The sequence below is a fragment of the Falco naumanni genome, chromosome 6 (genome assembly GCF_017639655.2).
Source record: "Falco naumanni isolate bFalNau1 chromosome 6, bFalNau1.pat, whole genome shotgun sequence".
NCBI lineage: Eukaryota > Metazoa > Chordata > Aves > Falconiformes > Falconidae > Falco > Falco naumanni.
The window spans coordinates 42,880,454-42,898,419 of record NC_054059.1 but is presented as its reverse complement, the minus strand read 5'-3'; the positions used below and the strand labels follow the sequence as shown (position 1 = coordinate 42,898,419).

Here is a 17,966-nt window from a genome sequence, read left to right as displayed (position 1 = left end):
AATAAATTAAATTGGAACAATTACAATTTCACAGACACCTTTCAGTAATTAGAAAATCAGCTGGAGAAAATGACTGTAATCTATCAAGATGATTCTAGGCATCTATTTGATGCCAAGCTGGAAATAAAACAAATGTGGTGATTCTACTTCAAAGAAGGATAATAAATTCTGAGCAGGCTATCCATCCAAAGAAAATGGAGACTGGTTTTCCTACCTTGATAGAATTATTATCAGTATAAGCTTTGAAAATAAATGCACTACTGTAATTAATGCTCTGCAACAGAACAAAGAGGAGAAATATCAACCTTATTTTTATTAGTCACAATCCTTTGCTCCTATCTGCAACTCAAACTAACATTGATTAACACTGTATGGCCAACAGAAAAGGCATTAAAACCTGTCTTTGCACCCCTTGCTGAACGGCAGTGATCTCTGCAGATTTTATGCGTCTGATACATCAACAAATATCCTCCATAACACCAAGAAGCCTTCTGCACACTAAGTAGTTGCCAAATGCATGAAGTCATACATGACACTACAACTCTGTTTATCTAAAGAACCCAGGAGACAAAAGGGGAAGGCCAATACCAACAGAGACTTCTGGTGCACAACTTAAAAGCAGATATTTACTGAAGAACTATAGGTACGTATATGTCCTACCAGAAATTATCAGATTAGTGCATGCTTAATTAGGGTTTTATCATATAAGAAACTCACTTCACTAGATTCACTGTAGAAGCAGAGACTGAAACAGAGGATCATCACAATGGAATGAAATTATACTGTACACATATGCTAACACTTCCAAGACTGAGTCCCTACACTCAGGTGCTAAGAACTGTGTTTAAAAACCTGCTAAAATGGGACACAGCTTTGATCCACATTGGATCTTAAGTAATTAAACTCTCAATTAATGTAATTTTCTTCAAGCGTGGCCCGCTTCAGAGCTTAACCTTCTTTTGGGAAAAAAAAAAAAATGTATCAGAAACCACATTCCAATTGTAAAGTAACACTCTCCTCTTCCCTTAGGATCTCTCAAGGCTTCTGCAAGGACTTACAAGCCATGTAAGCCCCCTAGGCTGATGCTGCAGAGAGAGGCAGGTCTTGCCTGCTCCCAGACAGCTGTTCCCTGAAGGGTTTAATGGCTGTGACCTCTTCCATGACCACACAACTTCATGGCTTACAATTTAAGCAACATTCAAGTACTGAAAAATAGATTAACTGGGAAGAATATTTGGGAAAGTACAGGAACCAAGTAAACTACATTGTTCGCTGGAAAAAATAGAGAAAATTCCCTATCACTACTTAAAGAAGAAAATAACATTTGTAACAGAGATAGGTAGTTACCTAGCAAAGAAAAAAAACTAGTAAAATAAAAAATAATCCTTAAGCATTCATAACTCTAAAAAAAGGAAAGAAAAAAAAATCATCCAGACAGGTGAAGGTGGCCATCAGCTTTAGAGTTTCATTCTTTAGTGTTGCAATTTGGCACTTATGGTGGCTCCAGTACAACTACACTAATTATGTCAGCTAACTAAAAAGAAAAATCCCGCCACAGTTTGATTAGGTATGATTAATGTACTATAAGAGACTATAGATATTCTGCATGGACACAGATATGGACTAAACAATCTAATAAATTAAATTATGACCAAGTAATACTCTATTATTTGGGAACAACGTTTCTAAAAACATTGCCAGTTCTCTGCTGCATGGAACTTTGCAAAATGCAATTCCCATACTCTTTTAAAAATCAGTTTCTTGATGAAAACTGAACAGAGTAGTTATTGATTCTGGCACTCACTAACAGGCCTGCAGATATTAGTAGGCTGCACACCGCGCAGAGATGCTTTGAGTAGGCCACTTGAAGACCTAGACTATTTGTTAGTGAACATGTGGAGTCAGCATTCCATGGATGTTCATGGATTCTTCTAAGAAACCATACAAGAAATACAACAGAGAGGAGCGGATTGTGGGCCTTCGGAAAAAAAAAAAATACAGAAAAAAACCCCAAGTTATTGTTTCTAAAGGCATGAGACAGCAAAACAATCTTTTTGCAAAGAATAACAGATTATAAGGATTCTTCACCTTTATCTGTATTAGAGATGTGTAAAATATACTGATCAGTAACTAACTTGCAAGGCACTTACTTTCCATCTCACAAGCACTGAAAAAAAGAGCAATCAAATTCTGCCTACCACTGATGGGAGGGGAAAACTAGCTCAGCAAAGAGAGAGATTATAGATTGTAGTGGCCTACTAATACTGCTTTACTTTAGCCTCCTACTGCAGGACATTTTAGGAAGGGCCAATGTCATATTGTTTGCTAGTCTTCAAAAATAATCTGAAGCACTTTCTTAGTGATGGTCTGGATGAATTCATGTAATATGTGTTCCAAGAACTCTTAACAGCAGTATTAAACACTGCACTGTGTCTTTTCAGTAGGAAAATGTTACTAGCCACCGCAGAGATGAAATGACTGGATTAAGGAGGCTGCAACCAGCCTGCCCATGAAAGATCGGACCACATGATCTTCTGAGGTCCCTCCCAACCTGGGCTATTCTATGAATCTGATGAACAGGTAGAAATAGATATTTTCCTAGCACAAGTCACCGATTAAATGACAACTAAGAGCTAGTCAGCTGAAAATGGTGTGATGGCAAGCTATGATCTTTTGTTAGGATTTGGAGGGAAAGTAACAGGTAGATGAGGTAAAGTTAAAATAGCTGCTGTCAAATGAGCACAGGTAAAAACCTCCCCTCTAATTCAGAAGTGCAACTTTGGAGACAAAGGTTTGCACAAGAAATAGAAATCAATCTCAGTTTGGGGAGTTTGAGATTATTTTATTCAGACTATCACTTGTTCCTCACAGAAGTCATTTATGGCTGCTCAAAAGGTTTGAAAAAAATTGATTTAGAATATGTGCTATTTCAACCTGTCAGGATAAAACCTTCATTTTCCCAGATTAATGATTTTTTTATTATTATTACTTTCCTTTTGAACTTACTGTCCCTGACTTTTATTTAACAGACTTCATAGGTATTCTGTAAGTTCTGTAGTTCTGTCTAGTTCAAGCTCTTGAAATAGTTTGGGAGGTTTTTTGTTTTGTTGATTGGTTCTGGTGTTTGCGTTTTTTTAAGACATTTTTGCTATAGTTTGCATTGGGAAGGAGGTTGTTTGTTTTTAACACATAATTTAAATGGTTAACTGCATATTATTGTTTTTTTGCAGAACTCTGGTACATAGCTATAGCTCTTTGCGGTATCTACCAACATGCTTTCTGGAAACTTACCCTTCTTGACTTTTGTATGTAATATAACCTGAATGTCCCCTTAAGACTGAAGAAGGTGCCCAAAGCAAGGCTGAGGTATACTGATAAGGCAAAGTCTCTTTGGACATCATTCCATGAATGTTTTATCCAGCACAAAGCCAGTTCACCGCTCAGTCTTGTGAACGCAATTATTTGTTGTCGCATGCTGTAAGCCAAATCAAGGAAATTATCCAGGTCAAGGCAAACAAACCCAGCCAACCTTGCCTGGCAAGCTTCCTTGTTTTACATGTGGACTCTTTCACTGCTTTTTTGATTTTTTTTTTGTTACCTTGCCCCCATCAGTCACTGAACATTTGCATTGATCCAGGCAGGGAGGGGTGAACAGCCTTAACAGTGACACAGGAGCAAAGTCAGGAACTTCTCAAACCAGCTAGAGTAGGGAAAACTGCATCTTCTCTGCGTTACTTCCTAGTCTTAATTAGACTAGAATGACTACCAAACAGTTAATCTGGTATTTTTCAACGCTGCCAAAGGTACCACTAACCTATATTCTTTTTAGCAAATTATTCCATAGGCATACTGTCCAGGTCACAGTTACAAGTTCAAGTTTGGAAGAGCTACGTAACCACATTGGCAACACTAAACAATATTTCTAATGGGGTTTAAAAAAAAAAAAACACAAACCAAAACAAAACAAAATCACATACTTTTAAAGTTCTTTGTTCTGTCAATTTTAAGAAAGGACAAAGTGGCTCCAGGAATAATTGTTTTGCATAACAGCTGTAATATTTTAAATACACTGCACCTTGTTTACCATGATGTTTACTGAAGAACTAGTCGTCAGTTTAAAACAGGAAACGGTTGTCACGTAACTCAAGAAGAAATAAGACTTCTTTATTATTTTAATTATATTAGCTGTTTAATTATATTAGCTGTTACATTGACATACAGCACTTAAGAATCTCTGGGACAGAGCTGATCATTTTTATGTTTACTTCTCCACTCCTGAAATATTTTTACCTTTATTATTGAAACCCTCAGTTAAAAACCAGAAAGCTGATTGGGTTAACACTTTTTATCATGAGCTCTGATGATGGCAGATAGGCTAGAATGTCAGAAAATCATCATTATTGTGATCTTCATATCACAACCTATCCATCAGTAAGGAATAAGTCAAATGAGAACGAGAGAAAAGCATCTGCTTTTGCCCTCTTAGTACATGGGACATTGTAGCCTTATACCTCTAAAACTTTCACTAAATAGAAAAAGATGAAAGGATGGGTCTCCAGAGGAAGTGGTGTAGGTTTGCTTTCCTCATCCCTTTATTTGAAGTTCCAGGAATGTACAACATGAAGCCTTCCATAAAAACAAAAAAGCCCAACAAAACCCGCAAACCAACCAAAAAAAAACCCACAAAAATCAGGCGGTTTGTCCTTTGTGTCATCTCATCAAGTGTGGAAGTGAAAGAAAACTGAGGAAAGAGGTAGCAGGGTATGAGAAGATGTGGTTATGAACGCATAAAGGGTCTGGAACAGCCACAGGTCAGACATTGCAGCAAACAGAGGACAAAGAATAAAGCAACCAGGAATGCAACCGTAACTCCACAAGATATTGCAGTGGGAAGCACATCAGTGAGAATGTCAGTGGAGTTAGGAAGCTGAAAGACCCCTACAAAACCAGAGAGGTAGATAACAACGTGGAAGATGAACCTCCTGTTCCTCAAGCCAGAGGGAAACGTGGCGTAAAGAGCAGTCACTGTTTGAGAAAGCTATCGTATTTAACATGCACATATTAATTCAAAGAACTTACTGGAAAGAAAGTGCTGTGATGCAGGCCCAAAATCTCTGTGTGCTTCTTGTAACTGTTTAAGGCGATCCTCTACAGACACCTACACATAAACACACAAAATATACATTGCATTCACTTTGTAACATCAGGGCCATGACAATAAAAACACTGCTTACATTAATTTTTAGTTAAATACATTTATGTTGTCTTTGTGTCATAGCACTTATTTGACATCCAGCTATCCAAGTCTACTTTGTTTTACTTTCATTTGCTTGATGAAAGTCACATTCATATCTTGCAGTGCTCTCCCTTGAGTACCGCAGATCAATAATGGACAACAGCAGTTTCATTGTGACTATAGCCAACCGCTGAAGTTTCTGATCTCCTCCCAAGTCTTCTGTTGTCTCAATTTCCATAGTCAGCAGGTCTAAGTTTGATTGTATTGATCTCACAGCTGCCTCTTCAGCATGGAACCATTTTGGAAGATACTGCTTTACTAGCTGACATGAATCCGCCCTGGTTTATTAATTGAAACTGTACTAGCACACCCAGCAGCAGTTTTGCAGCTTGGTTAACTTGAGAGGACACGTTAAAAAAAAAACAAACAAAAAAACCACGCAAAAAAACCCAAACAAAAACCACCACACACCACACTACCAAATTATATTCAGAAAAGGAAGTTCTGATATGACTTATTAATAGTTCTGCCTCTCAGGAGCAACTGATTCAAAACTACTAGCCCTGAAACTGATATCCAGGTTTTGAAAATTCAGTCCCACTGTCCTCAGCTAGAAAGGTGACAGATCCTTCATCCTTCCTTCCCACAATTCTTTCACACACTTAATATCACCCTTACAAGGCAGCTAAATAACTAAATAGCAGCTAACAGTAGTTATTTCCTACCAAAAAAAAAAAAAGTGAGAAAGTGCAAAAACAGATAAATGAACTTTTAACTGATGTGAGAAACTTCATTATATCATTCACTGTGAAACTGCATGAGTCTGAACTGTAATCAGCCACACTGATTTACCTTTCTCAGCCCATTTAAGTACAATAATCATAAGTAAGCAATATGAATCTCTCTCACAGCATATCCTCTTCTGTTTTATAATGCTAAATGTGACATTGTTCACATCTTGTTATAGCTCTACCAATACTAAGTCACTTGAAGTGAAATTCCTTGCAGAAACTGAACATTCAAAACCAACAGAGCTTTCACAGGAGCTGGAAACACAATGGAGGTATATACACCAGTTTTCAGTAACAATGATTTATGCAGTAAAAATACTGCTATAAGACACAAAAAAAGCACACGGCAATAGTTCCCACTAGTCTCCAGACTGCTGAGACAGCTTGAAAGGAAAAGTTTTTGGTCAAGCTACAGAAGAAAAGACAGCTCCCTTTGTTGCTTTGGTACCACTAGAGTAACGCCTTAAAGAGAAAAAATAACGAACAAATGGTAATAATGCATCTTCTAAGAGAACAGAAGAGAGTGAGAAGCATCTCTTCCCACACACCTACTGCACGCATTCAGCAGAATACCTGTAAAAGTTTCCACCGCATATTAAGATCATCTAGTTGACGAGACATCTTTAACGATGGATAAAGGTCAAGTGGAGAGAGTTGACTGGACAAATCATTCACTGTTTTAACTTTCAAATTGATGGGAGCAATTTCTTCTCTAAAAGCCTAGAAGAGTAAGAAGCATACACTCATGTTCAACAGACATCTGAGCAGCACAAAAGCTACTGTAAACTCAACATGGCGCTGACTTGCCCAACATGGCAGTTTATGCTAAACAACTGTACACAACTCAGTTCTCTGGCAAAGAATGTTCATTCACTTCAATATTAACTCCTTCATACCCATCTTTAAAAGAAAAACACTATGGAATTTACTCAAATGCCCATATCCAAATTGCAGCCCTAAACCAATTTAAATCAGTTTTTTAAGTGGTGCCATATGGCTTTAGAGCTTTTCTTTCCAAAGAAATACACAATGCTCTATCAGGAGCTTTCGCAGTATATAGCCTGTCAAGTGCTGTTAAGAAAAAAACATGTTCAGTAACTACAGTTTTCCAGCATTAAGCAGCTGACAAAAATTCAATTTAAAAACTATTATTGAATTAGCAAAGCATGAAGGAATGTATCTTCTAAAGAAAAGCAGTACAATGTTTTACCTGATTAGAACTGTAGAGTAAAACTATTACAATGATTAAAAAGAAGAAAAACATTTATTGAATCACACGGATCTAAATACAGTATTAAGACAAAATTGATGCAAGTTTTAGTTACAGTTGAAGAGATGCATCAAATGTCTTTCTTGCTGCAAGCAGTTAATTGTTCAATTCTATAAATGGCTTGATTAAACATCATGAAACTAGCCAAAAACAACTGGAAAAAAGATTTTCTTTGGACAATTCAATTATTTACTTCCTTTCAAAGTCACTCTCATCATGCCCAGGAACAGAAGGAAGCTACTGGCAAGAAAGAAGCGTTTGGCTTCTAGACGGTCAGCAGGCCCCTATTACTTCAGCAGATGTTTCAGTTTTTCCACAGCAATGAAAATCTAAAAGTCTTTGCTTTATTTACACTTCTTTACAGAAAAAGCCATGAAGATATGACAAATCACTTAACATGAGAACAAAGAGCTTTTCAGCATCAGCATCTTATTTCTTGCTTTAGTATCTAAATTAAAATGTAAGAAGGGGAAGAGAAGATGCATTACTCTTCTCAAATCAACAGCAGTTTGGATATAATTCAACTAAGACTGCCTTTGTTTTAAAGGGTTTGGTTCTATTAAATCTGAAAGTAACAACAAAATTTAGAGAATGAGGATGCTTACATTAATACAAGTGAAATAATGCAGTCCTGTGTTAATTAAATATGAGTCCACAGGTTGTGTATACACAGAGAGAGTGTTTGCAGAAAACTGGTTGCAGTCCACAGCCCTTAACTCTTGTAACACCAGTGTCCCAAGCTGAAGACACAGGTTGTCAGGTACATGACCCCAAGGTCATCTAATGTTTTGCTACATCAATTCCTGAGCTTAAAAACTGAAAAGTTGTATTTCTGAAAGAGAAGCTTGGTCATAACTGCTAGATTTGCCTGAAACAGCAATCTTCTCTACCTAAATGTGCATATTCACATGTTCTCCTGGAATCCCTGATATCCAGGCACTCCCCCAAGCACTGGCTACTTCCAGTCAGCTTTCCTGGATAATGTTAGTTACCAGATGGTATTCCTTCTTTAGGGAGCTCTGCATTACTGGATCCCCACCCAGCCCATGGAGCTAAGCAGAGGACCACTACTACCCATCATGAGCAGACATGCCTTCAAGTGCTGAGCCCTGCATGGGTGGCCTGGAACCCTGGCTGCAAGAACTGGTAGGCCCATGATAACATTGTACTGTAGTATGTGTTCTTCACTTTGAAATAATTCTGAAAAAAAGCCAGGCCAATGTAAAAGCAAATACAAATTTTGATTCATACCAGCTAAAATAGACAGACATGAAGACTGTGAAAGTTAAGGAACAGAAATTAGAACTATGTATATACTTCTATATGACTGAAAAAGCTCTAAATGTTTTTCTATGAAGAAAGCTACACATGACGGCCAAACAGATCTCAGAGCACCGCTAAAAAAAGGAGGGGAGCCTACCATCAACTGCTGGGATGGTAACTGACTCAGCTTGCTCATAATCCAGTGCCTGGGGAAAGCTCCAAACACACCCATGGCCTAGCTATGGATTTGAGAGTATTTCTAGGAGAAACATATTTAAATCCTCAAACACATTTTTTTTTCATTTAGTGAATGCTATATTCTGTATGCTTGCTGATCACATATGCTTATGCCATCACCGCTGACTGAATGCGGCACAGCACTGGACCTTCTTCTCAGATCTAGTCTTTAGAAAGCACTTAAAACTGTACATAAGAATTTAAGTTACATATGTAAGATGACTAGGGATAGTAGAATAGAGGGGTCTCACTAACACAGGCTAAATATTTCCCAGGGGTTACACACTTACTGTAGTTTTCTCAATGTAATCTGGTAATGAATCTATGAGCAAGTCTCCCACAGGTTTCCAGCCATTCCTCACATTTTCAGCCTCCTTCAAATCAGCATCCAGGTCATCCATGGCACACTGCAGATCTTTCAGTTTTTCTAAGGCTTTGTCTACTTGCTTCTGCCAGACACTGGCACTGGCATTTAGATTCTCCCATTTTTCTTTTACCTCTGATGACTGCTTACGCATAGCTTTTGCAATCTTCATGGCTTTCTCCTCAGGTGTCAGCTCTGCAGAGGGAAAGAAAAGACTATTTATTTCTTCTTTTTAATGTCTAGTTAAACAGACAGCGCTCCTGAGGTACAAGCTCAAGACAATCAGAAAGTCCAGAATGAACTAACAATTTATTTCAGTGGGTACAAGGCAGAAGAAAGTCCACCTTTCCATAAATAAAATAAACCTTTAATCACTTCTAATGATAGAAGAAAGATTGATCAGAAGACAGGAAACTATTCCTGACTTCCATGCATTATGATATCTGCAAAGCAAATGCAGCTTACTGCTGGTTTTCCACTTCTGGAAGCACAGGGGGAGGAAATAAAAGATCTTCCTCTCCTACTGCAAACCACAACAGGGAATCTGGGGACCATTTCATAAAGAAAGAACAAGTACCTTTCATCACCACCTTTCACCCTACTACCACCAGGATGTCTCCTCTTCCTATTCACTAGCAAAAACCAAGGCGTACAGAGTACCATGTGGCAAGTGCTTCTGCAGCTCTATGTCCATTTTTCTGTGTTAACACCCAAGTCCTAAAAGTCCGGTTTAAACAGATTTTGCAAATCTAAAGATGTTCAATGAACCTGTTGACTGAAAAAAAAGTTATGGTGCACTATTTCTCACAAACTACAGGCTTATGAGTCCAAATCCCACACAACCCAGTGACCGTAGAAATCCCATTCATGTTAGCAAAGACCAGCTGCCACTAAATAAGCAAAGCCAAAGCAGGCACACACACAACCTCAGGATGTAGTTGCAGCAGATGACACTGATTATTTCAAGTAACTTGCTTATATTTAAATCCCCAGTCTCTGGTAAGTCTGCAGGACATCAGACAGAACTCCACACCGCACACATACCTCAGTCTTCTTTGACAAGAGCTGAGTCAGCTGGTGGCATCTCTTCTCCACAACAGATGATTTCTGCAAACCCGCTAGGCAGTCTATCAATACGCAAACCTGCTACCTTTCCTGAGTCTGCAATTTGAGACTGAGCAAGACCAAGACAAACAGAAAGCTAAAAAAAAACACCTTAAGACATCCCCAGCAGGTTCTGCTGTCTACTGCTCAGAGGGGCCTTCCTGAAAAAAGTCATGGGTTGCTTCCTTCTCTAGGGAAACGTTGCTTCAGTAATGACTAAGTCAGTCTCAGAGGATTCCCCTTCTACATAATAAACTGGTCGTTTCTGCAAGCAGAGAAGCAAGCAGAGGAAAAGATGTAATGCAGGAACCAGAGAACAAAATAAGAGGGAGAGAGACATGGCATACACCAAAACTAAGCCAACTGGCCTCCTATTCACTCCTACATAAAACCTTTGGAAAAGGTTTATCACAGTATTCTTGTGATTAGAATTCAAGTGTTATCGATGAATACATTATACACAATCATGCAAAGATGAATGCACCATTTTTGTCAGAAGTCAAATGAGACATACAATATTCCATTTACTGATATACTGTCTTTAAAATCATTACAACTGACTAAGCTTGGAGCTGCTAACTTGGGGGAGGAGGGCAAGAGGGGAACATATTAAAAAATGGGGGGAAGGAAGGTTTTTGCTTTTTGAAGGCTAAATGAATTTCAAAGTAAATGCACTGTTATGGTTCCAAAAGTTCTCTTACTATGCCTCTGGTGATGCAACTGTTTTTCCGTAGCACCCAAAACCAGAAAGCACACGGCAAATAATTAATACAAAATAAAATTATTAGAATAGATTCAATTTGTTGCAGAGAAGAGCAGGCACATTTTTCCAAGATGTAAAAGTAACAAGGAGTTTGTTTGGATCAAAACCAGAGTTTCTGTCCACCAATTCCACAGATTTATTTATTTTTTTAGAAGTTTTTTTCAAATCTCATTAGTTTATGTTACTCTTGGTACATGTTAGACTACAAACACTAGAAGAGTATTCAGCAACACAATTCAGACACCGGTTAAGAAAAAAACCACCACAAAACCAAGCAACCCACAGTGCACATTTTGCATTTTAATTGGTGGTGTAGGGGGGAGAGGATGTTTCCAAATGACTGAGTGTTGCCTGAAAGCACAAGGCATCTTGCTAAGAAGTGGTTACATGGGAGAAAAAAAGTACGACGAATGATAACCAAAGGAGAATGGGAAGGCAAGGAAGGTCAAAATCACCAAAGGAAGGGAGGTAAGTACCTAGGCTGTAGGTTGCAGAATATGTTTTCTTTAGAATTAGAAAGGCTCTTTTAAAAAAACGAGTGCCATTTGAAGAAAGAGTGGGAACAAGAGGGACAAATGAAACTTTGAGCTTATCAAGATATTTCAGTGATTTGCTGCCTGTCACACGAGAGCACTGCTCATGTGCACTTTGCCTGCAAAGGCAGAAGCTAGCAAGCCTTACAGATACCGCAATGGCAAGAGGGTATTTCAGAAGAGGAATTTGGAGTGGAACAGTTGTGACAAAAACCTGCAATGGTTTAACTAGATGTGAAGGGATTTAAATTCTGCATGTAGCTCTGGGATATAGAGACATAGCAGCAACCTACAATTTGCAACACTGATGGACCAGAATAGAAATGAAGACCAAAGATATGCTGTAATAAATTGTACCTTGTCTCTGGAATTCCAGCAATTCACGGTATAATAAACCACATCCTAGGACAACACAGTTCTGGGATGATCTTTACACCAAGCTTTGCAACCGATTGTAGAAAAAGGAAAAGAAATAAAGCTCAAGTTCTAAGCAAAAAAACCTGTTCAGATATTTTAAACAAAAAACAACAGCTACAAATTGCTTATGTAAAGATATCAAAGAAGTTGTTACTGGAAGTAATTTTGGAATTATTCACCATTAAGAATAATAATATCCCATTGATGGATGAATGAGAATCCACTACAGCCCAGTGACAAAGGGACTGCGAAAAACCTAGAAGCCAAGTTAAATTGCAGCATGAAGGCAAGCTGCACCTCATGGCAGAGTTTAGTATCACAGGATAGCTCACAAGCTGAGGTATCCTATATCATATGACACAGCTATGGGTTGTATTAATTAAGATTAATTGTAAGAATTAAGGGAGGTAAGTACCTAGGCCATCTTGTACCTAGAGTTGGAACACTTTACACAAGGAAAAGGAATACTGAGCTTTGTTGAAAGACGACAGAAAATTGCATAGCCAGTGAGGAAAGCTTCCTTTGTTGGCGTCTTAAACATGTGAATATAGGGCACATTATACCCAGAACCTGGACTAAGTAGAAATTACATATATGCAAAGCTGAAATCTGCCATTTTTATCCAAAATCATGTGCTTGCATCATCCTTTACCTGTTACCAGAGCCAAAGCCTAGCAATTCTGCATAAAAGAGTAGAAAGCTGGAAGGGCTTAACAGTCCTAAACTAGATTACTAGCAAGTCATTTAAAATGATCAGTCACTTGACAAGGAACATGCTGAAAGCTTTAGTAAGAGCTGAAAATCTTGCAAAACTGTTTGGTTGTCCATAAACATACCGACAGAACAGATTCAACGAGCATTTCTTGCTCCAGTAGAAGCAAAAAGAAAAAAAGTGGCTGTAGCAATAAATAGGAACAGAAGAGGGGAACAACAGCCTGACATTATTTGTCTGGCCAGATGAAACAAGGCAGCTTTACTCACGACAGACTAGTCGACTTCTTGTGAGGGAAAGAGATTCAAGGCTGACTGGGGTGATAGAAGTATCCCAACAGAACTGAAAACTGAAACATCTTTTAACACCATTTGTCAAATCACTGTCATTATGCAAGGATATCTGTCACATATTTTATCTGAAAAATATTAATTCATTGCAAGACTTTTATTTTACAGAAGCCTTGGAAGTGCTTGTAAACTTGCCCTAAAAGGACATTTACTAGGGAAATAAAGCAAAACACACATTCTTATGAGCTATAAAACCATTCAACACCTATTCATTTAAGTGAGAAATACATCTTGTATAACTTCATGTTTTCCACCATGAAAACCCAACTTATTAATGAGCAACACACAACTTTTTTTCAAGCTGACAATGCCTTCTCCAAGATACTGTTGCATAGCATAAAACTGTAAAATTAATGAAAAAAAAATAATCTTAACAGTGAGAATTTTCTTCTATGACTTTGGAATTTGTTTCACCGGTCTGTCATTACATACACCGGCAGAGTTCCTTTTTTGCCGTGAAAAAATGCTACACAGTGGTTGTTGCCTTTTTTGTCCCTTACATAGGAAGTCTTCTCAGTGTTCAAATATAAAGTCTAAAGTCTTCTCAATGTTCAGCTTCCACTCCACCCCCCCTTTTTTATGGTACTTATGACATTATCTCCACTTCAGCAGTTGCTTAGAAAGTAAGAAAAGCCTATATTCACTGGATGGTCTGTTTACCAAAGAGGAAGGTTATTAACTGACCCTGCAGTCAGGGAGAAAGAGCAGACGATAAGCATGATTCTGTAGTGGAAAAAACTTGATGTTGATAAACATTTTTTTTTTTTTTTCCACAAACGAAGCAATGAAAGGATCAACAACTTCTCTGTGTCTTTAGCAGAGACAGAGTGCCACGGAAGGAAAACTCTGAAGCATGAACTTCACAGCATATAGTTTTCTTACATGTTTACATATATGGAGAATACTTACCCAGGAAAGTTACCAGTGACAAAAATTCTTACTTAAGAATTTATTTTAGATCTCTTAAACTATTACTGGCTCTAACAGTTTTGATTCTAAGCACTGTGCTTGATCCTCATTACATGGACTTGAACTAGTGGTCACCCACTACCTTGCCACAATTACATTAATTTCCTTTCACTTTTTCTATATTCTTAATAAAATATACTAGAACAGGAGCTGATTTCATGACCTCTCCCTCTCCCAGCAAAAAAAAATAATGGGTGACACAGTGCTGTAATCATTATGAAAACTTTCAGAGCATTTGAACAGACACAGTGGCTCATGGTCAAATTCGTAAGCAGAATAACCAAAAGCAGTACTATCATTCCATGATGAAGTGTTTAACATCACTCCAGTGAAAGGATTCTCTGGTTTTCTAACAATCTGAACAGAAAACTTAGTTGGGATGGGAACAGATGTGGAGTGGCTGGAAGACAACGGATATATTATGAGCAATCCAGACCAAGTAAATTTGTTGTAATAGCAGGCTGAGCAGGCCAGAGCTGTAACAAGATGCAGGTGTTGTGAAGGACATATGCAAGGCCAAGGGAGACAAAGAAACTGTATTCGCAGAGAGATAAGAGAGTCGGACAGAAAGATGAGAAAAACCAGGATGCCAACACAAGGGGGGAGCAGTGTGTGGGCACCACACCGGGACCAATCACAGGGGAGATGGAAACATGTGAACGAGTAGTTTTAACTGATCACCTTTTACATAACAAAGCGTGCATAGCGTACGTATTTTTAGCTGTAGAGTATAAATTGCCATGAGTCTATTAATAAAGTGGCACTAACTTGATCACATTGGTTGTATAAGTTGTGTCCGAGCCTTCTGCGTCAACAAACAGGAAGTTTAAAGAACAAGCAACAACTGGTTAATGTGGAAATATAGCAATTAGACTGATTCCAAGCACACAGCCATGCAAGCATGTCACCTTTTTTCCCTATTAAAATACCTATTGCATATTTAGTTAAAACAATGAAAAAGCACAGTCATTTTCACCTTTGCCCATTTAGGTTTTCTTCTATCAAAACTGAAAGTTTTTCAAATCAGAGAAATGTAATTAAATAAAGAGTGCATGGAAAAAGTCTCAGCAGGGTAAAAGACAAATTACATTTGGTCTGCAGAAGAAAGAACTGCAAAAGTAGAGAAAATGAAAGCTGTTAACCTCATAAACTTTTCTGGAAAGGGCCTGAAGTATGGGCTCCAGATAAAGGCAGATGCAAACCTTGCTAGCAAATACAGATATCCGTTACTAATGGTTGTTGATATTTCCCAGTGGGTGCTGGTGGGGAAGACACAGAAGGACAAAACAAAGAGAAAATAGCTTTTAGTTAAAAGAGATTATTAAATTGTCCCACAGCATCTATTTCCAGAAAACTAAAAAAGGCTACAGCAATCCTGAGAACCATGCATTTATCCGGAATAAGCAGTGTAATTTGTCAGTATAATCAAAACACATGTAACATTTTTCAGTAAAAACAAGCCACTAATTTCTAATAAATGGTGTGATCCAAAGCGAGTTCACAATACTTTTGCACAGTGGAAGCCCAAAGCTTGTGTTGCTCAAGGAACATAAACCAGGTACAAATTCAGTTTGAGCCTGCTCCTGCCACAAAATGAGAAAAATCCAAATATAACAGTACTGTTACAGCATCACAAAGCTACTGTGTCGTCTTCCAATTCCTGTTGAAGGGAGAGTACCAACGGAAAGAAAGCTATCACGACTGTACCCCAGTTACTCTAGGCAAGCAAGGAATTAATCCTATGTTTCTTTCCAAAGCACTGCAACTGCAGATTGTAACAAGCCTTTTATTTCTTCCAAAGATCAATAAAGATTGTTTTCTGGCACAGCACATATGGCAGGTGGCTCCTCAGCAAGGCTGCAGGAGACAGATATACATCCCCTAACAGCATTTCAAAACAAAACAAAGGCATCTATTTTATTCCAAAACAATACAAAACCAGAAAATAAAGACAAGTCTGGCAGCACAAAAGACAGTTCCCTGACTTGATGGCATCCTGCAACAACACAGGAGTTTAAAACAACCATGTTCTGAACTTTTTTGAACCTTTTAAGTAAGTTCCCTCAGCTTGTTCTCTCCTTTATACACTTTTTGTTTAATATTCTGCAATTTCCTATTTCCTTTCTTGAGGCTCATTTCCAATGCTTTTGAGTTTTGTTTGCTCTAGAATGTAAGAATTTTTTTTTTCTTTCAAACAAGGTCCTAACCTTTGACATCCATCTGTCATCTACATTGCTAGTAGCATACTGAGAATTCTCTTGCAGACAAAGCTTTACTGGTTTCTAGAGTCTTTAAAACATGGCAACAGTTAAACTTTAAGAACATGGCTTCCACCTGGGAAGCACCCTGTATTTCAGCTAAAACTGGGCCATAATATAAAATAAAGGTCAAGAATTAATATAACTCTGCTTATATCCTGAGGTCCTCATGGTTAAAAAAATTACTAAAATTAGCTACTATGGCCTCAGGCCAGCCTGCTTCTAACACTCAGCTGTTAAAAATTCAGGCTTAAAACTCCTCTAATTTTGCACTCTGACACCAAATTGAACCAAATTTCCTTGAACTTTATTAAGATGACACCAACCAGGCAACCATGTAGACTCCACAGGAAAAATTTCAAGGTTCCACGCAGGTGGACTAAACTTGTAGGGTCTAAGAGATTTGAAAAGGAGAGATACATTTATTCTGAGTTTTTCTCATGGGTAACTGCACATTTCTCTCATCTTATGAAGAAACTCTCAGAAGCCACAAGTCAATGAGCTCCATTTAAAACAGAGGCAGCAATGTTCAAAATAGCTTCTGGACATGACTCCACTGGACTCCAGTGGGCCATACCTTCTTCATTCTCCTAAGCACTTCCTTTAATTTTCACACTCAAGACTTCATACTCAGCTCACCTGCATAGCAGAGAACAAAAACCTGTTCCAGTGGTGTGTGAGAGCTAGTGGACAGGCACAAGTGGTTGGGAATAGAAATGCTGACTGCTATATACATTATACAGTAAATTGCTTATTTCCAGCAGATCTTCCTTGCTAAGAGGAAAAATTATGACAGATAAATTACAGCTAATTTACTGAAAATGCTCAGTGGTGGGGGAAGCAAAGAAGTTCAACACACATTGTGTCCACCAGTTTAAATAAAGTATATGCATGTGATTCACTAATACCTATTAATATGTTTCTCTTATAAGATAGATGTGATTTATGAGGCTTTCTACACTTTCAATTAAGAGGAGGTAACATATGGTAAATATTTGTATTTAAATGATGTGTTTGTCACAACAAGCTTTGCTACCAAATAGCAGCTTTCAAAGCCGATTGCCGTAAGACAAGTAGAAGCTACTGAATAACTTTGACACTACCACAGACTCCTGGAAACATTCACTATTGCAGTGAGAATCAGTGTAGTGTCCTGTGGTAATCTGTTAGGATGTTAGTTTATGTAATCCTCTAAAAAAAAATAAAATAATTATCTCCACTCACTGCATCAGTGGAATTTTAAGAACAGAATTTCAGCAAAGCTGTATCATCCGTTTGTAGAACCCTGGTGACAGAAAATACTATTTCTGCTTTCCTTTGTGTTTCCCATGGCCTGTAACCTCACTAACAGTACAGGGATCTAAGAAGCCAACTGTAAGTATGCCATAGAGAATTATAATTAACATTTTTAGGTCTAAATTTTCTCTTATACCAGGGAAAAATGACAAAGCAGCTACAAATGTGAGGCTTTCCAATTTCCTTATCCAGTCCATCTATAAAATTCAGCAGCTGGTCTGCTGGTTTATCAATCAGCTCCACTCAGATGCTGAAGCAGCTCAAAGGCAAGAAGAGTGCGAAGCTTACTTTTTTGTGATGGAGCCTCCCTATGGAAACATGGCAAAACAAAATCAGAAGACAAGACAGATGGGATATAAAATTAACTTAGACAGAAGTTTCTTGGAAGCTGAAGGACTCTGAG

The 17,966-nt window shown here is 38.0% G+C and overlaps 1 protein-coding gene across 6 annotated transcripts in view; it reads right to left on the bottom strand.

Annotated features, from left to right (window-relative positions):
• UTRN (utrophin) overlaps window positions 1-17,966 on the bottom strand; it is a 382,484-nt gene that overhangs the window by 77,363 nt on the left and 287,155 nt on the right. For all 6 annotated transcript variants that reach the window (XM_040599527.1, XM_040599526.1, XM_040599529.1 and 3 more), the window contains 3 exons: window positions 9,088-9,356; window positions 6,601-6,747; window positions 5,080-5,158 (listed from right to left, as the gene is read on the bottom strand). In XM_040599527.1, coding sequence (XP_040455461.1) covers window positions 5,080-5,158; window positions 6,601-6,747; window positions 9,088-9,356 — 495 coding nt within the window. The remainder of the gene's footprint in view (window positions 1-5,079; window positions 5,159-6,600; window positions 6,748-9,087; window positions 9,357-17,966) is intronic.